The sequence below is a fragment of the Micromys minutus genome, assembly GCF_963924665.1.
Source record: "Micromys minutus genome assembly, chromosome: 1".
Classification (NCBI taxonomy): domain Eukaryota; kingdom Metazoa; phylum Chordata; class Mammalia; order Rodentia; family Muridae; genus Micromys; species Micromys minutus.
Genome location: NC_137969.1, coordinates 86837353 through 86856728, shown reverse-complemented (window position 1 = coordinate 86856728; position 19376 = coordinate 86837353). Strand labels below are relative to the sequence as shown.

At 46.6% G+C, this 19376-nt stretch overlaps 2 protein-coding genes across 2 annotated transcripts; both read left to right on the top strand.

The window, feature by feature from the left end:
* Positions 1–1177: 1177 nt before the first annotated feature.
* Positions 1178–2092, top strand: LOC308416360 (transmembrane epididymal protein 1A; the record flags this gene model as incomplete). The annotated part of the gene is made up of 1 exon (XM_080911319.1): positions 1178–2092. The coding sequence occupies one exon, from the start codon at positions 1178–1180 to the stop codon at positions 2090–2092; it is 915 nt and encodes a 304-aa protein (XP_080767445.1).
* Positions 2093–8746: 6654 nt separating this feature from the next.
* GLUL (glutamate-ammonia ligase) lies at positions 8747–17151 on the top strand. The gene is made up of 7 exons (XM_080920509.1): positions 8747–8880; positions 11427–11605; positions 12575–12736; positions 14047–14193; positions 14629–14756; positions 14912–15111; positions 15535–17151. The coding sequence occupies exons 2-7, from the start codon at positions 11440–11442 to the stop codon at positions 15851–15853; spliced, it is 1122 nt and encodes a 373-aa protein (XP_080776635.1). The 5' UTR covers positions 8747–8880; positions 11427–11439; the 3' UTR covers positions 15854–17151.
* Positions 17152–19376: the final 2225 nt, after the last annotated feature.

The window sequence follows — 19376 nt, the reverse complement described above, 5'->3', positions numbered from 1 at the left end:
TACACACTGAATGGCTAATTCTACCTTGCTGGGGTCATTCCTTTAAGTTTTATGCACGTTTTAGGGACTATCTCTAACTTCTCATCCTCCAAATGGATTATAGAAGCAGAGGAATTCAGAATGATATAGGAAAGTGGTTGTCTTCTTAAAGGGTAGTCTGTGCATATTTGTAGAAGCTGGTGATGAAATCAAGGGAAGGTTGTTGCTGCCCTGTTGTGTGGTGGGCCTGCAGTGATTTCAAGATCAACTGGAGCCAGCATCTGCCTCTCACCACATCACCGCTCAGTGGAAGGCAGACTGCAGGAGAAGCTAGGGAAGCTACAGGTCCACCTGCTCACCACCCATGGAAGTAACATAACAGGTAAATAACAAAACACATGGGTAGCAGTGGTGCCTGGCATCATGCTCTGTCAGTGTGCTTGGGCTGCTGTCTACTCCTGCCTTCAGACTTGTGAGAACTCCACCTGTAGCTGACCTTTGCTTGGAAGCCATGTGGGGAAGGGAATTCTGGGAAACTTATCCAAGCTTAGTGCTGATGCAGGTACACCACCATCTCTGTACCTCTGTGGGCTTGTCTCCTGGCCAGAAAGATGGCGATGGTGGGGAGGTGGAGGAGGGTGGAAGAGGAGGAGAGGGAACTCTCTAGGTGGTCTTCAATATATGTCTACTACAAAAGACTAGAAAAGCCAAGTGGGTGCTATTATGTTTCTTATCTAAATGTTTCTGTGTCTGTGCCCAGAACACAAGCCTCCTTTACAAGTAGATGGAACTTAGGTCTGAGAATAACTAGCCTACACTTGGGAGTGTAAGTGAACATAGGCTTTCTCTGGAAACTACAGCAACCTACCACACCACTTCCTTCCCCTCTCCCACGGAGCACCTGACTGGATGAGAGGAAGGAAACTTGAGCTGGGGATAAGCATGAGCCAAATCTGCTTAGGAGATATGGAGAAGCCCCCCCAAGAACCCACTCAGTTCCCAGTGCACCAGAGTAGAACGGGACAATGAGGCCATGTCTCTGCCAACTGTGTAGGCTTATCTCAAGAAATGTTTCTTCTCTGTGGTGAGCAGTGGGTGAAGTAAGGTGATAAAACTAAGGGGAAAGACAGTTCTTCCCAAAGCCCAGAACTTGGAGCGTGTGTACCCGAGTTTTACACCTTGTTAAATTAGTAGCTCAATGGGAGATTTTATTGGCCATCTATCTCCAGGTTTGTTTCTAGTCTTCTATGCTCTATATCAAGCAATAATAGTCTCCCGAGCTGTGATACTCAATGACTCTCTTCTGTATCCCTCCTACCTTTCCAATAAGGGAAAATGGGCCAGGCTGTGGCAAATAGCCCATACAGGCTGGTTGAAGATTGTGATTGGCTCCCTCTTGATAGTTTATGAGGTCAATTGTGTGGAAGAAGGGCTGACATTTATGACCAAAGGGGTGCCACCACGGTTTATGTACCCGAAGGAGTGGCAGCACCTCACCATGTTCACCCTCCTCACCCTGGATGGCTGTATTGAAGTGGTGAGCAAGAGCGTGTTTCGGCAGAGGTGCGTGCTCCTGGAAAGAGGTGCCACCGTGCTGAGCATCTATGTGCTTCTGCTGCTGCTGGTGTCACATGTTAAAGATTCATCTGGGGTGGAGCTGCAGGTTCACTCTCTCCTCATCTTGGTGGTGTTCCTGCTGATGCTGGTGTTGACAGCAGAGCTCTGGGCTCCTGAGATGTTTCACCTCTGGATGATAGAGACCTTCCTGTTGCTGCTGATGGGCTCATGGCTGATTCAGGCAGCCTTCATTCTGTTTAGACCAGTCTCTGGCTTCCCATGGGAGGATGATGACATGAGTGACATCATGTTTGTCACTACCTTCTTCTGCTGGCATGTGATGATCAACGCCTTATGCATGTTGGGAATCTATGGCATCTCTTCCTTTTGGCACCGTTGTTACAGACCCAGCTTGAGGCTGACGGGCTCCAAGGAAGGGCTGTATCACAAGAGCTCTTCGGGGACCTTCTACAAGCTGCTGCAGGAGGCAGAGCAGCAGGGCAAAGATGATCAGGCTCCTCTCCTTTCAAAGAGCTGTGCTTGTGACAAAGCCTAGGATACCTGGGCATGTGCACCACTCCATCTTCCTCCTGTGGGTACTTGCAATGTACCCTTTCTCTCTTGGTGAAGGTAATGGCCCAGAAAGATGGCAGTTGGTTTCCTGTCTGCTATTGCACTCCCTGTTTCTGAGCCTGTAGTTAATGCTGAGGAGAAGAGTCCCAGGAATGATGGGACTTGAGAAGAGGGCAGGAAGAAGACTAGAGGACAGGCCCACATACAAGGGAAGCCGGGGAAGAATGAATCATAATGGCATGAAAGAGAGGAGTCTCTCCTCGAGCCCAGAATTCTGCACTCAGGGCTGTTTCTCTAGGCCACTGAGTGCTTCACTGGAGGGAATAAAGATTTCTCACAGGTCAAAACTGGAGTCAGTTGTCTCATTCTGATAGAGTAGATTGGTTCTTTTTATTGTTTTAGTTTTTGAGACAGGATCTCATGACACTGCCCTGCCTGGCCTGGAACTCAATGTATATGTAAGGCCAGGCAGGCCTCATACTCGGAGATCTTCGTGCCTCTGCTTCTTGGGTGCTAGTATAAAAGGTGATTGATACGGGTTGAAATTATATTCTTTAGGCTGGTATGAGAGCTCTGTTGACAGAGTGCTTGCCTAGTATGTGCATAGCCCTGGGTAGGGGTCAATTCCCAGCACCACAAAAAGCATATGTACAATCCCAGCCCAATAGAGGCAAGAGGATCAAGAGTTTAAGATCATACTTGGTTGCATATTGAATCTGAGACCAGCTGGGGTGAATCTTATTTCAGAAATAGTAAGTAAATCTCACCTTTCCTTTTTTTTACTGCTCCCTCCCTGACTTTAATAAAAGGCTCCACTTCAAATTTTACATAGTCATTTAAAAATAACTTCATAATCAAATTAATTTATATTATCTGATATTTTATAGAATGTCCATGTTTGTGCCTTCCCTACCCCATGTTTTAGTTTGTCTACTCTAGCAAAAGCTTCCTTTACCCCCTTACACATGGAATGAATTAGACACTGTCCTCTCTGAATCTCACAAGCCATTCTATAGTCTCGATTTGTCTTTCACTTGACAGACACACAGACTCTAACCTTCTACCACCGAGGCTGTGAGCACCCACAAGCCTGCTTCCTCAGAGAGCTCAGATGGATTTTCTTGTTCTAGCATTGGGACACTTACAGGAACTCTGCTTTATTTTTTCCTAAATAGCTGACACATCTGACTTTGTCCTGGTTTTGAAATAATTGCCCTTAGAGAGTTCCTCCTCCTTGATATGTAGGTTTCAGAAGTCCTTTGCTGTATCCAAGTTACACAATTTCTCATGTGTATTCCAACTGTGTGACAGCTCCTAGTTAGTAAAGGCACATCTGGTTCCACTGCCCACCCCCACCCCCACCCTTCTTTCTCTCTCATTGTGTTGCACAACAGACAAGAGGCTCTTCGAACCTCTGGGTAACTCCAACCACCCTAAGCCTGAGGTCACCTTGTTTATTCTTTGTCCGTGGGGACAGTAAAGACACAAAATATGTTCCTAAGTTGTTTAGTCTTTTGATGTTTATGGTGGAACTTTATGATCAGGTCTTTGAATCCCTTTCCCCTTTATTCTTCATCCCTAGACTCGTTTCAATAGATTTTTCAGAGTCCTTTTCTCTTCACCTTCCTTGCACAGATGTGGCTGAGGAGCAGAATTGCCTGTCCTTTTCTGGGCATATGAAGACTAATTTGATGACAAATTCCTAGTAATGTGGCAGTGATATGAATAAAATAGCTCTCAAACAGCCAGTATAGGCAAATAAGTTGGGCACTATTAATTTATCATATGTAATATGTAACAGGCAAGAAAATCCCACAAGCCTTCTGGGGAGACTTTGAAATTCTCACAAGCTACCCCCAGAGGGCACTATGTCACCATCACTCTGTCCAAGCACCTAGTTCCCCAGCCCCAGTAAACAAGCCTATCAAAAACCAGTTTAAAAAGAACATATGGGGGAGGAGAGAAAATGTCCAGACGCAGGCTAAATGTTGCCCAAGAATCCAAAATACATACCATAGGGCTGTGTGTTTCCAGTTAAAAATTGACAAACATGAAATAAACAGAGATCCAAACCAGCAAACGGGGTCAGGGGTGAGGGATAAAAGGCTATGTGCAGATCCAGCTGTGGATTCCTTTGAGAAAAATACCAACTAAAGGACACATTTTAGTCCAAAAAAAAAAATTTCTAGCACAGGCCCACTTTCCTAATATTTCAAGGAATATTGGCTTCAATAAGGCTCAAAACCATTTAGCAGCTTTCTAGCTAACAAAACCAGGGCTGTGTGTACGCTAGGAAGTAAAAACAAAACACATGGACTAGGGAGATGGCTCAGCAGATAAAAGCATCAAAAACTGCAAACCTGACAGGTTTAGTCCTGGAACCCATAGCAGGAAAATGCTGACTCCTGAACATTGTCCCCTGACTTCCACACATGCATGCATCAGGCATGTGTGGCCCTTCATTACACACATAGTAAATTAAGTTAATTAGTGTCAAGATTATTGCACGTGAAAACTTGCTCAAAATTCAGTGTCCCTCTAAGCCCAGCGGTAGTGGTGGTGGTGGTGGTGGCTCAAGCCTTTAATTCCAGCACTCGGGAGGCAGAGGCAGGCAGATCTCTGAGTGTGAAGGCAGCCTGGTCTACAGAGAAAGTTCTAGGGCAGCTAGAGAGCTACATCAAAAAATCCTGTTTCTAAAAATAATAAATTAAATTAAATTAAAGAATGGGCTGGGGTTACAGCTCAGAAATAGATTGTTTTTCTAGCCTGTCCCAGACACAAACAGGATAAACAGACAACTCTAGATTTATGATTGTGGCTTTCTCAGAGTCGCAAAAGGTCCCCTGCTTTCCTGCGCTGTGACAGATGAACATGTGACCTTCACATGACTTCTTAGCAGAGGTAAGATAAACTAAAACAGACCCAAACCTTCCACTAATGTGCAGGGTGAGAAATGGGGTGCTCCCTCTCTGTGATGGTCTTCACTGAGCACTGACCAAACTCAAATCAGGTAAAAGAGAGTTGACATCCCAACTTAAAATTTCTTCTCTTAAACTGAAGAGTATCACGTGATTAAGCTATGTAAAGAAAACTCCCTCTCATGTTCTATCTTGGGTTATCAAATTCAAGGACAAGCTGGTCTTTCCTTCTTTCATTGTGTAGAGTGAAGTTTGAAAGGCTCACTTTCCCCTGTAGATATACTTCACAGGGTCCAGGAATGCTACTGACTTCCAGGGATCTTTCTTTTTCCTTTTATTTGGGGGGTAGGGGGTGCTTGGTTTAACATGTTATCTCTATTCTCTTTGCCAGTTCTAATTTTGGTTTATAAAGAACCAAACAAGTTACCTTTTAGGTTGGGTTTTTTTTGGGGGGGTGACTGCAACTTGAGTCCCCACTGTGTCTCTTTGGCTTAAAGTTTTCATGGATTGCCCACTGATATCAGCCACATAGGCATCAGACTCCCCTCCCAGCAGCATGTTAGTGTTGAAGCTTTGGGTTCAGTGGAACCATATCCTAAACTTTACATCACGTGTGCAAGGTAGCCGTCCAAGGTGTCCTTGTGACACCAGGTTAAAAGTGCATCAGTTCTGCAGAGAAAGAAGGTGTAAGAACTCAGGAAAGCCTACAAGACAAAGCCATCGGTGTAGGCAGAGAGCCCCACCGGTGGAACGTGTTTCGTTCTCGGCTGTTTCTGCAAATTTGGTCCAAGCTCTTTCCTTACAATATTGTTCTCCCACTCCATCCACCCTTGGGGACAGAGAAACTGGATTCAGTAAGAAGCTCAACTTCAAAGTATTTGCCGTCAGACCACCGTTAGCCTTGCCACTGCGTGAGCCTAGACTGAAAGTTTCCGGGTTCAGTCATCTTGCCACCTTTATGGACGGGGCAGGAAATGAAGGCAGTGGCAATTTAGGGGAGAATGAGGACAATCACAGCAAAGTCAACGTGGAGGAACAGGCTGTTCTTTCAACTTCTCTAAGCGTACAGGTGGCTTTTCGGAGAGCAAACCAGTTAAGGGACTCCTTCCATTGTACAGAAAAGTCCTGGCACTTGTCTGGGTCCTGCTTTGGTTGGCTTCAACACATGTGGGGCTGACCAAGGGGGCAAAGCTTCTTGTTTACCCCTGAAAGTCAGTGATCACATGAGACATCCCTGGTCACATGAAAAGATCAAAGCCAATCTGCTTCTATTCTTGGAAAGAGAGCAAATGTTCTCTTGATGCTGCCGCTGATGCCTCTGTTGGTCAATGTGTGTTTCGTGAGCACTCAGTCTAGATACTACTGGAGGGTGTTATGGGGGAATAAGCAGCGAAAGGAGTTAATGTGTCTTAAGGGAAGGAAGCAGGCACTCACATGGCAGAAACACCTCCCAAAAATAGAGAGAGAGAGAAAAAACATTTGCTCCAGAATGTCACCTTCTCTACTGAGTTCAATGTCCCTGGTGAAGTGTGCCGAAGGCTGCGTTGGTTGGTGACTGGCAGCTGCTATCTGGAATTCACAATCTTCTAACATACAAACACCCCATTTCCCCCCTCTGTCCATCCCTTTACAACCACCTGAGCTGAAGAGTTAAAAGAAGAAATGGGAAGACTGCTGACTCTATTGTTGGGTGGACCCCTTACTGCCTTAAGTAAAGAGTGATGGTGGACGAGGCTTGATACAGAGGCAGAGAGCTGCATTTCGGGAGTGGGCACGGAGCACAGTGCCACGGCTCAGTTTCAAAAGAACCGTGTAAAAACCGGCTGCAACGCAAGTAACTTACCCAAGCTTAGGTTGAAGCAGAGCCAGAAAAGTCCCTGAGCTTTACTAAGTTGGTAAATCCAAGTTCAATGAAAGACACTGTCTCAAAAAAAAAAAAAAAAAAAAGTAGAGGGTGACAGGGTGATAGGTGAAGACACCTGAAGTCAGCTTCTGACCTCTACATGTATGGATGCAACATGTAATACACACACACACACACACACGCACACACACACACACAGAATAATCATGGAAAGAAAAAGTCTCTTCAGATTATACTGACCTATGAGATGACAGTATTTTGCTAATACTCTTCAGGTTCCAGGGCCCCTGTAATCCTGCTACAAATGCTAAGATAGAGGTTGTGTGGCTATTAATTTGGCTTTAATCAATGTGGCAAGAGGTGAGGTACAGATCTGAACTTGTGTTTGCCTGACGTGAAGCCCCGCTGTTGAATATGTCATAGTAAAACGCTTCTCACAGCACTGAATAGGACACGGAATTTGCAAGGTGCTTTTCTGTCCCAAAGCATACCAAACACTCCATTTGAGGTGGATGCAGCTTCTGTGAGCCACAGTGTTAAACACACTTAGGGGAATTGACAGAGGTTGACCTAAGAGGCAGAGCTATGCGTGTGCGGCCAGTGGCAACATTTCTTTCTCATATTTGTGGTACAAAACATAACCAGAAGAACAAACTTCATCCCTTCCTCTTCTGAAGGCACCGAGAGCCTGGATTTCTGGTGTTTAAATAAAAGATCTCCACCTCAAATACCACGGCTCCTGAAAGACACAACAAAGCCCAGAAATGAGATGGATTTTATGTACTAGAAACAGGCTGCCCAGAACATAGCATTAACAACAATATATGAGCCACGTCTATTTTTACAGGTAATTTCTGTGCACATTTTCAGTTTGTTTCATTATAGTATTCACACACTGAGCCATCACTGCAGGGTTAAGAAGAGAAACTCTCATTTCCCCCCACCCCCCGCCTGACACATACTCAAAAACAAACTTAGGAAGCAAAGCCAGGGATTTTTTTCCCCCTTGCTTATTTGTTTGTTTGTTTGTTGAGACATGTTTTCTCTGTGAAACCTTGGTTGTCCTGGAACTCCCTCTGTAGACCAGATTGGCCCAGAACTAAGGAGACCCACCAGCCTCTGCCTCCTTCCTGAGTTCTAGGATTAAAGGCATGCACCACTACCATGCTTTCCTTTAGCACAGGGTGTGCATCTTCAATCTGGTGGGCTGCTCTGAAAGTCCTTCCATCTGCTTGATTTTGCAGATCCAAGGAACTTGGGCTAGACTTGCGGGACACACGCACACACGGCGCTTAGTAACATCGAACAGTCTATGGATCTCCAGAATCCTCTTTATAGAAACATAGCACTTGTGTTTAAACCGTGAAATCACAGTCTGACCACTTCCACAAACCCACTCAGGAAGCCAGGAAGATAGGGTCCTCCAGGTTCCGGGAATCAAGTCGCTCCCCGGCTCACTCAACAAACAAAGGGCAAATTCTGGGGTTCTGGATTTTCGCCGACTGATCTCTTCGAAACCTCTGTACCGTTAAGGTAGCAAAGGGCCAAAGCCAAATGACTCTGAGCCTCAGCCTGGGTCCGAGGGTTCAGAGTCGCTAAAGAACGCGTACTGCAAAATACGTCCTGCCCCTTCGCCCCCTCCCTCCTCAAGCCGCCGCGGCCTCCCCTCCCCCACTCCCCTTTCTCTTTCTTTCTTCTGGGTCTCGCTCGCTCCACCCCGCGGTTCCCGAACAGCTCCTCGGCCAATGGCCTCAGGGCCCCGGCGCGTAGCAGCTGATGGGCGCGGGTTTCCTGGCCGAAGCCAGCCAATCAGGACGCCTGGGGGCGGGCACAAACTGTCAATAAAAAGTACGGAGCAGCCAGCGGTTCTGCACAGCCGAGAATGGGAGTAGAGCTGAGTGTCTGAGCAGCACACCCATCTCCTTTCCGGTCTTCGTCTCGCTCTGGTGGCCTGTCCACCCATCCATCATCCGGCCGGCCACCGCTCTGGTAAGCGCACGGAGGGATCCAAGAATGCACGGCCGCCCGGTAGTGGCGTCGCGCTCTACTTCCAAGCTGGAGTCTGCTGCGGCTTGGCGCGGGAATGCAGCGTTCGTGCTTCCCGCGTGCTTGCAGCGTGCGGCCCGGGCCGGCTCTTCTCCGGGTTCCTAGGGCGCGCTGTGAGCCAGGCCCTGGGAAGGGCGGGGTTGCGGGTTGTTTTGATCTCTTCTTTACTTGAGGCCCAAGGCGCCGCCCCAGGAGGCGGGCGTCCTAGGGTGGTTTTCTGCCCGAGAAGGGGGAGGCGGTCTGGTGGTCCCAGCGGGAGGGTGCTCTTGCCTTAGGTGGGCGCTGGCGCCTTGATCCTCTTCCTGGGCGGTACGTTTTCGGGGACATCGTCACTCTGTGGGTGGTCTGGTTGAAGCTGGTGGTCGTGTGCGTTGTGGCACCACTCGCCTGCTCCCAACGCGGTGTCCTGGGCCTTTACCGTGTGACCGAACAATGGAGAGCCGAGTCGCCGGAGTGGCCGGAGGGCTCCGCAGTGGAGAGGCCGGGCCGGGCGGAGGCAGCAGCGGCGCGCTGTGCCTCCCGCGGTCGCCCCACTCTCGGCACCCCGCCTCTGCCCTCGCCGGGGTATGGCCCCCTGGGGGAGGCCTTGAGATCTACGCGGGCCCGAGAGTCGGGGCGCCGACTTTCCGGACATTTTAGTGGGAAGGGCTGCTCTCAAAGTGGATTGCCCCAACTCCTCCGGGGGCGGTAAGCGGGGATCCTCCCCCAGCCGCAAACACTCAAAAAAAGCACCGATTGAAGACATAGAAGATGAAGATTCCCGGTCCTCAGAGTCCCCTTCTAATATCTACAGCTTCGTTGCCTACTCTGAGAACACCGGAGAGAAGTCTAGGATTAAGGTTAAATCCCACCAGTCTGCTTACTCCAGCACCTCCCCCTCCGAGCGGTCTGGGTCCCCTACTCCATCGCCCTCGCCCAGAAAGCTCCGCTGCTTAGACCAGCGAGAAATCGAGACTGAGGAGAGGCACGAACACTGCTCTAAAAAGAGGAGGGCTAGGGAGTACAACCCCAATGCATTTGATACTCGGTGGCTGGGGTGAGTAAAAAGGCAGGGAGAAGGACCCTAGTGCGCCTGCTACGTGTACACTAGGCTGGTGGCACCTAGCTGGTCTCAAGGGACAGGGCCAGAGGAGGAACTCAGGTTCACCCACCAATTGATTAATGCTGCTTGTGTAAGCCTCGGGAGGTGTGAGTTGAAGGCATCTAGCTAGAACTGCAGTCCCTGCCTCTGAGTGGCGTAGGCAGAGGCTTTGGTTCTGCCTAGAACTTGACAGCAGCAGTTCATGTGCTCCCCAGGGAAAGGGTGAGGTTTTTGGAGGGAGAAGCACTTGTTTTCACTTGGGCAAACATGGACAGTTGCCCGTAGAAACTTTGCCACTGTACTTCAGAAAGTTGCCCAAGTTGCTGGGAGAACAATGTGTTCCCTTTCCAGCTATCCTGGGTGGTTAGGGAGGGGAACATTTCCTCTTGTGTTGGCTGGCTTTATAGTCTCAGATTCTTAGAGAATCTTGTCCCCACTCCTGTGGCTTGTAATCTTGTGCCCCAGGTCTATTAGAAGTGGAAATTTTCTACTTAAATATTATCTGGTGGAATCTTCTAATACTGTAAATTTCACATTGAAATCTGTCTCTGGAGTAAGTCATGAAGTGATGAAGTCAGCAGTTGAGGCCTGGTTTGGAGGGGCACACCTTTAATTCCAGCTCTCAGGAGGCAGAGACAGGTAGACTCTGTCGAGGAAAGCTTGGTCTACATATTGAGTGTACAGAACAGAGTGGACTTTTAGAGGTTTCCCTGTCTCAAAAAAAATCAGTATGCTTCTTGGAGTATGGTTTTACTTTTTACATTAGTGGTGGCATATAACACAGGTCTTTTTCTCTTCCATGAATATGTTAGCCTTTAAGATCTTACAGCTAGCCCCAGGGTATCATTGTTAAATCTAAATATGGTGGTGCCACACACTTTAATTCCAGCATTCAGGAAGCTGAGGCTAGCAGATCTAATTGTGTGGCTAGCCTGGTTTGCATAACAAATTCCAGGGCTACCTAATGAGTCCTTGTCTCAAATTAAGTATTATAGTCTAAAGGTAAGGACTTGCGTTATGATGGGATATGTGTTCCTTAAGGTTGTCTCAAGAATAAAAGACAAAGGAAGGTTCAACAATCAATTAAATTAGTCAAGTCTTTTTGTGGTGATGTGGTAGTTCTGTTGGGTGGAATAAGTTATTATGTTAATGAGCTTTTTGATAATTTGTTCTCCTGCTAATGTTTCTCAGGTTAACAGTTATTAAAATCCCTTAACTAGTCTCCCTGAAGGGGGTGTTCTTTGTCTAATAAAGAAAAACAAACTTTGGAACCTCTTGAAAGCAGAGTGAATAAAAACACCTGAGTCCCAAAGGAGAGATCCTGGAACTCCAGTCGGATTCCCTTGCTATTCCTGCAGGGTATCCCTTTGGAGTAGTTGGTAATAGAATGGTTTTTGTCTCTCTTCAGAACACCTTCCACCATGGCCACCTCAGCAAGTTCCCAATTGAACAAAGGCATCAAGCAAATGTACATGTCCCTGCCCCAGGGTGAGAAAATCCAAGCCATGTATATCTGGGTTGATGGTACCGGAGAAGGACTGCGCTGCAAGACCCGTACCCTGGACTGTGAGCCCAAGTGTGTAGAAGGTGAGTTGGGGGTGGGGGGGGGCAGGAGCAGAGCATGTGCCTGGGAGCGGGCGTGCAGCTTTAGAGGCCACCTTCTTCTGTTTGGTTTGCAAGGCTTTTCAGACCTTAGTCAGTCACCCGTAAGCAAGCGGCTGTGTAGTCTGGAGGCATAGCAACAATGGAAGCTTTTATCTAGATGGAACCTTGCGTGTGCTGGTACATTGAAAAAAAAATACTGGTAGGACACGGGAGGCTGGTGTGTTGCTAACTTGCCAACCCCAGGAACTAGTTTGAAAGGACTGGTAACTGGAATATGCCATCTAGTTTTGTAAGTCAGTCTCAACCTTTCTAATGGTTTCACTGTTTAATAAAGTTAGTTCCTCATAGGCGTAGCAACTTCCAACCATAAAATTGTTTCTGCTATGACTTTATAATTATATACGTCTAAGATTTAGTTGTGGCCTTTGTTTTTCAGTATAGAGCACGGAAGCCATAGCTGTTCAGGGAAAGGATGGCACTCTCTCCATCTACCTCGTTTAGGAAGGGTTACTCTTCTAAGGATGTTTCTGTTTGAGTAAATGAATGGCCAGATAACAGTATAGATTGTATACTTGGTACTTGGCAGTGTTTGGGTAGGTTCTTCAGTCTCTGCCTTCTGAGATTCAAACCGGCCACTGAAACAGAAAGGACCAAGCGATGGGGAAGTAACTGTTCTATAGAAGTGTATATAAAAAGCGTAACTTCTGCTCAGAGAAACAGGGATAGGTGACATCAGGTTATCTCCAGTGAGGATGCATTCCTTCAAAGTTGGTAGGGAGCAATGGAAGATGGGTAAGAGGCTGACTGTCTGCACTGAGAACCTTTTAAATTGTGTGTGTTCTCCATGTATCCAGTGCCAATTCCAGGAGATCCAACCCCCCCTCATCTGGTTTCTGTAGTCTCAAATACTTCTTTACAGTTAATTTAATTTTTTGTCTTTGTCTTGCCCAGAGTTACCGGAGTGGAACTTCGATGGTTCTAGCACCTTTCAGTCTGAAGGCTCCAACAGCGACATGTATCTCCATCCTGTTGCCATGTTTCGAGACCCCTTCCGCAAAGAACCCAACAAGTTGGTGTTCTGTGAAGTTTACAAGTATAACCGGAAGCCTGCAGGTGTGTGTGGGATGGGTGTAGCTGCCTAATTCCTAAGAAGGGCGGTAGATAACATTCTGAAATAATCGAGAAGATAATCCCTAAGGATCTAGGAATGATTTAAAAGCCTGTTTAAGAGCTCTGTAGCTTTTTTGAATTTAAATACTAGATCTGCCACTAACCGCCAATGCCCTGGGAATACTTTTCTACATGCTTGTTTTCTTTTTGTTTTTAATTGTGTGTGCTGTATGTGGAGAGGGAGACATAGGGAGCTTTGGAGTTGGTACTTATTTATGTGCGTTCTGGGAAGGTTGCCAGACTTGTGTGGCAACACCTTTACCCACTGAACCATCTCCATGGTCTTTTTTGCAGTTCATTTTTTAAGATTAAGTCATCTCGAAGTCTTTGGAAGGTGAGGAGCACTGCACATTAACTATTGGCTCCTATTCTATGGAGGACAGCCTGTTGAGTCAGGATACTCACAAGTCTTAGCGGCACAGTTTCTGGATGAACCATTTGCCCTGGTGCTTTTCTTTACCTGTGTGTACATGTGGAGTTTGGTTTGCACTGAATACCATCTCAGCATTCAGATTGCTTTAAACCTCCAGAATCTCAACTTGTGTGAAATCTCTTCTAGCGCTAGCAGGAAGGCTTGGTGGCCCTGTACCTTTAGTGTTTGTTTTGAAAGGCGGTATTATTGGTAAAGGGTGTGTACCCTGAGCAGGGCAGCCGTGGGTTCCGGGCTCTGCTGCCTTCCCTGTAACCTGGGCATGTCTCCTGATATCCTCTCTTGGGGCTTCATTTTCTGTGAAGATGAAAGTTGTTAATACTCACTTCGGACTCAGATGGGTTTTTTTTTTTTTTTTTTTTTTTTTTTTTTTTTTTTTTTTTTTTTTTTAAGTTTGGGAATTCCAAACTTTTATACCAGTCAATACTGTATAACTTAAACTCACCTGGCATGTAAACTTAATTATTCTCAAAATGACTGGTCTGGCCTTCAGTGCCTGCGAAACTAGGGAATAATACACCTTGACAACTAGAAGCAGTTGTCTTCTGAATAGAGGGAGTAAGTGCCTGGTGTGTGGTGTTTGGAAGGTGGCCAGCATGCAGATAGGGTGACAATTGCTCAGGTTCCATTCCCATGCGATTGCGTAGCTGACTTTAATTACAAAATGTCTATCAGCCATTTCCTGCAAATGGACAGTTATCACTTCTTCATTTTCCTTGGTGATAGAACACAGATTAGGCCTGGGTCAGTCCATCCTGTGATGGACACTTGAGCTGTGTAAGAGGGCTCTATTCCTGATGGCGTGTTGATTCCTAATTTCTAGAGACCAATTTGAGGCACAGCTGTAAACGGATAATGGACATGGTGAGCAACCAGCATCCCTGGTTTGGAATGGAGCAGGAATATACTCTCATGGGAACAGATGGCCACCCTTTTGGTTGGCCTTCCAATGGCTTCCCTGGACCCCAAGGTAAGTCCTCCTGGGTAAAAAGTGAAACTTCCTTCCCTAAGTTGTTACTGTCCAGGAAAGCCCCTTCCCCAGAGACAGGATCTAACAGTAGACTACCCTTGCATCCCACACATCCAGAGGTGGTTAGGATTTAAAGTGACAGAAGGTGGTAAGATGGTTCAGTGGTAACTCACCAAGATTAACAACCTGAATCTCATTCTGGGACCCAGACAGTAGAAGACATGGCTCCTTCAAGTTACCCTCTGAGCGTACTGTGTGCACGTACACACAAAATTAATGAAAAGCCACTCAAAGTAAGAGAAGCTTTACTGGGGCTGTGGCAAAGAAGGAAGGACTAGTGACTTTGAAAAGCAAGTTTAGGACTGCCTCGTTTTTGATTTTGGGAGTTTCCTGGATTCCCTGACTCTTGTCTGCTTTGTCTTGACTCTCCTTCAGGTCCGTATTACTGCGGTGTGGGAGCAGACAAAGCTTATGGCAGGGATATTGTGGAGGCTCACTACCGGGCCTGCTTGTATGCCGGAGTCAAGATTACAGGGACAAATGCTGAGGTTATGCCTGCCCAGGTAAATAGTCTTTTTCCTCCCCTTTGAAGACTTGGGTAGGTGGGCATGTGGGGACTTTGGCTAGCAAGGGTGGATCACAGCAGAGCAAGCTAGGGGCTTGAGTGGGCTGAGCAGCAAAGTGGCTTCATTTTAAAAGTCAACATTTTTTTCTCTAGTGGGAATTCCAGATTGGACCCTGTGAAGGGATCCGAATGGGAGATCATCTTTGGGTAGCCCGTTTTATCCTGCATCGGGTGTGTGAAGACTTTGGGGTGATAGCAACCTTTGACCCCAAGCCCATTCCAGGGAATTGGAATGGTGCAGGCTGCCATACCAACTTCAGCACCAAGGCCATGCGGGAGGAGAATGGTCTGAGGTAAGTACCTTTTTCTGGACTCTTCTCGGAGTGGAAGGCTTTGGGTACTTGGGCTTCTCACAGACTAGTCTGCATATCTTTCATAAGCCTGTTCTTTTGTACCCATTGGAGAAGCTATGGAGTAATACTTTAGGAATAGAATTACAAGAGTGATAACGGAAAAGCTGACTGGGTTCAGGCATTTGAACTTTACAAGCAAATGGGTAACTTAGTTTTTACTGTTGGGAAGAGGGGAGTGATTGGGGGTTTCATCCAGTGGATAATTTGCACCGCATGTTAAGGACTGGCCTGAGGGAGGCACTGAGACAAAAGCTAAGAGGCAGACACAGCCTTCTTTTGGAATTCAGGCCTGCTCCCTCCTGCCATCGAGAGATGGGTTTCTAGTGACAAGGAGGCACCCTCATCTTTTACTGTTTCCACTAGGTGCATTGAGGAGGCCATTGACAAACTGAGTAAGAGACACCAGTACCACATCCGCGCCTACGATCCCAAGGGGGGCCTGGACAATGCCCGGCGTCTGACTGGATTCCATGAAACCTCCAACATCAACGACTTTTCTGCTGGTGTTGCCAACCGCAGTGCCAGCATCCGCATTCCCCGGACTGTCGGCCAGGAGAAGAAGGGTTACTTTGAAGACCGTCGGCCTTCCGCCAACTGTGACCCCTACGCCGTGACGGAAGCCATCGTCCGCACGTGTCTCCTCAACGAAACTGGCGATGAGCCCTTCCAATACAAGAACTAAGCGGATTAGACTTCCAGTGATCTTGAGCCCTTCCTAGTTCATCCCACTCCCAACTCTTCCCCCTTCCACTTGTCCTCACTGTAACTCAAAGGATGGAATACCAAGGTCTTTTTATTCCTCGTGCCCAGTTAATCTTGCCTTTATTGATCAGAATAGAGGGGTCAAGTTCTTAATCTCTACACACCCAACCCAACCCTTTCTTTTCTATCTAGCTTTCTAGTGGGGCGCGGGAGGGGGAGGAGAAGGGTAACCACTGCTTCATCTCATCGGGAATGCATGTCCTGTAGGCATAGCTGTCACAAAGCGGTATACTTGGGAAGGAGGATGCTTTTTTCTTCAGGATAGTTGAAGGGCTTAGATTGACATTTCCTCTGTTGGTAGAGAGCTGTTATTTCTTTGGGTGAAACCAAGTTTTTGGTCCAAATGGAAGTTAGGTGAGGAGTTGGAGGTTGTTCTCTTGTGTCATGCTTTCTTAGCTTGGGGGAGGGGAGTTCATCCCTTCCATGAACACAGTTCAGTGTATCACCTGATGAATGGCCCTACTGTACTGTAAAGAAAGAAAAAAAGTTGGCAATTTCTTGGTCCTCCTTTTATAACACAAAGCAGAGTAGTATTTTTATATTTAAATGTTAAAAACAAAAAAAGTTATATATATGGATGTGTGTACATGTGTCTAATTGAGAAAACCATCCTATTCTCTGGGTACCAAGTTTGAGTGAGGAGCTTGGTTTAGAAGTGAGGCTCTCCTGGGGTAGTGGGAATGTAGTACAGGGAAAGTTGGTTACCTTGGGGGCTTTCAGGGTCATTACTCCTTAGGGTCTCCCTGCCCGCTCTGCAGGAGCAGATGTTGGACAGATAGCCAGTGGGATGCCACTGCTTGCCACCTCCTGTCCCTGGACTTAATATTTAGAGGAGCATATACTTAATCCACACATGAGTTAGAAGTATGAGTTGGCTGGTCAACTTGAACATTGTTACTGATGGGTGGGCGGGTGTTACTGGGGTTATTTTTTGGTGGGACTAGCATTGTCACTAAAGCAGGCCTTTTGATATATTAAATTTTTTAAAGCAAAACAAGTTTAGATTTTAATCAGATTTGTAGGGTTTCTAACTTCACAGAATTGCCTGTTTCAATGTCTCCTTCCACTTGGCTCTTAGAGGAGCTAAGGACAGGCCTAGAGTTAAAACTTGTCACTCTGTGTCCTAGTGTCCTCTCCCCCAGTGACTGTCTGAAAAGAACTGATAGGGTCTTGTTTTGTTTTTTCCTTCTATAATAAACACACCCCACCTCCATCCCAGCTTGTTGCCCTGCGGTTTTCTGGTTGTTTGTGTCGGCAGCAGGCCAGCTGTGGCTTTTCTCTTGCCGTGTATAGTATGTTCAGTTAGATAACCCGCTGTAAACAGACTAACTGCCAGGGCAACCATATAAATCAACCTAAGATTTCCTCTGACTGTGGTTCCAAAAAAAAAAAAAAAAAAAAAAACCTCAAACTTTACTGCTTTGTTCACTATCAAGAAAGGAGGGATGGTTCTAGGCAAAATAAGTTTAAAGTTTTTAAAATCAAGTCATGTTGGCTATTCTTTGAGACAGGGTCCTACTGTACATCCATGTCTGGCCTGGAGCTTGCTAGAACAGTCTGCCCTTTTAAGTTAGGAATTCTGCTCCCAAGTAGGGTTAACATTTATATCTTGGCGATTCCCAGTTTCATGTTTGGTCTTACATTTTAAAAGTAGTGTTGTCTAACAATTCAGGCTCAAGAATCATGCTATCAAGTTACACAAAAAGTCTAAAATACTTTGAGGTTTTGTGTTGGGCCTGGCCACTTCCACCGCTGCCACCCTGTGGCTAGAACTTCCTGGCAAGTGAGAACCTCTGCTTCACTTCCGGTGCCTGGGCTTGGTTTGTCTGACACTGACAGTTCCGGCTTATCAGGATATCTAGTGTGCAGTGGTACAGTGTATCACTGTCCCTATTGAGTTATTCCTCCACCCAGCTGTTAAGAGCTGTCTACACGGTAGGTTTACTTCCCTATTGAAGGCTGGTATGCTCAGCACATTGGCCTGTTCTAGATTTTGATTACCCAAACAGTAGATTTTCCCCAAGTTGTCCAGTTTAGATTCCCAGGGACAGCCAAGACAACTGAAGTAGAGCACTGAACCTGGGTTCCAAGCCTCCATGTTTACACCTCATGCTCAGCTCTCTGGACCTTCCAGTTTGGAACTCCTCCCAGGCTGGTCTTAAGGTCTTGATCCTGATCCCTCGTGCCACCAAGCCTGGCTGAGTCCTTCCTTGTTGCTGTTTAAGCATTTTTCTAAGCTAAAAGAGCTGCTTCCTCTTTCACCTAGCTGCTGTGGGCATGCCCAGATAGTAGGAAATTGCTCCACTGGTTTTGGTTTGTGAGGGTATCCCTGCAAATCCCTCGGCTGGCCTGAATCTCAAGGATCTGCTAGGCTCTGCCTCCCAAGTGAACCACTGTTCTGCGTAGCACTGTTGCTGTTGTGAGCAACAGTAATTTAAAGGTGGTACTCTGATAGGTGACAGTTTCCTTCAAGCAAGAGTTTTGTAAATGTAAACTTAGTAGCTTACTGTGCATGGTCCCAGCTTACCACCTGCTAGTCTGGCATGATGCCCTCCTGCTGGAGAGATGGCATCAGCTGGCTTTTGTGAGGTCCCTAGCTCAGACATCACACAACCACTTGGACGTCCAGTTTCAGGGGATCTGGTACCCATCTGGCTTTCCTGAGAGCTGGGCATGCAGATGCAGCATATACATACATGCTAGCATGCTGGCATGCAACATAAAGATCCTTTTTAAAGTGCCCTTTTCTACCCTCAGCATTTTCCTAGTCTTCATGTTAAATATTCTTCCCCCCACCTTCCTCCAAGTAGCCCTTTCCCTGGGTATCCACAGGGCTGAAGACTCAGTGTCCTGAGTCCTTTTCATTGTTTTGTGGCCTATTGCAATTGGTTTTCTCAAGGTTACTTGAAAAGGAATTCTAACTTAATTGGATCAGAATTCTGGGTGGGAAGTATTTCCTTCTCCACCCTGGAACCAAGAATTAGGTTTGTCCTCCTGGTCATAGTTCAATCCTCTTTATATTTCTGGTTTTTTTTTTTTTTTTAATTGCTCATTTAACAGATTCAGTTACATGATAACTTTATCGGTGATAGATTAAACAGAATGAGGGGCTGTATTAAACAATGTTTGCCAAACTTTCAACCTTAAAAAGACAGGCTGGGGTTCTAGCTCAATGGAGTAATGCCTTGGGGTGTGTGAAGTCCCAGTTCTAAATACTGTGTGGTAATAAACCAAAATTCTTCACAAACTCTTTAAACATCACTTCCCAAAGCTGGAGCTTAGCTGCTAGATGTTTGCTTAGCAAACAGAAAGCTATGCAAGTCAGGTATATGGTGGTGAGTGCCTGCAATTCCAGCCCCTGGCAAGTTCATTTCAAAGACATTCTCCACTATATAACCAGTTTGAGGCCAGCCTGGGCTACCTCAGACATTCTCTAAAAACAG

Bases quoted from the DNA above. Each gene is read 5' to 3' on its own strand.
- GLUL (XM_080920509.1), top strand. From the start codon at position 11,440: ATGGCCACCTCAGCAAGTTCCCAATTGAACAAAGGCATCAAGCAAATG. The intron at 11,606-12,574 runs GTGAGTTGGGGG...TGTCTTGCCCAG, and splicing joins TGAGCCCAAGTGTGTAGAAG to AGTTACCGGAGTGGAACTTC. The intron at 14,194-14,628 runs GTAAGTCCTCCT...ACTCTCCTTCAG, and splicing joins TGGCTTCCCTGGACCCCAAG to GTCCGTATTACTGCGGTGTG.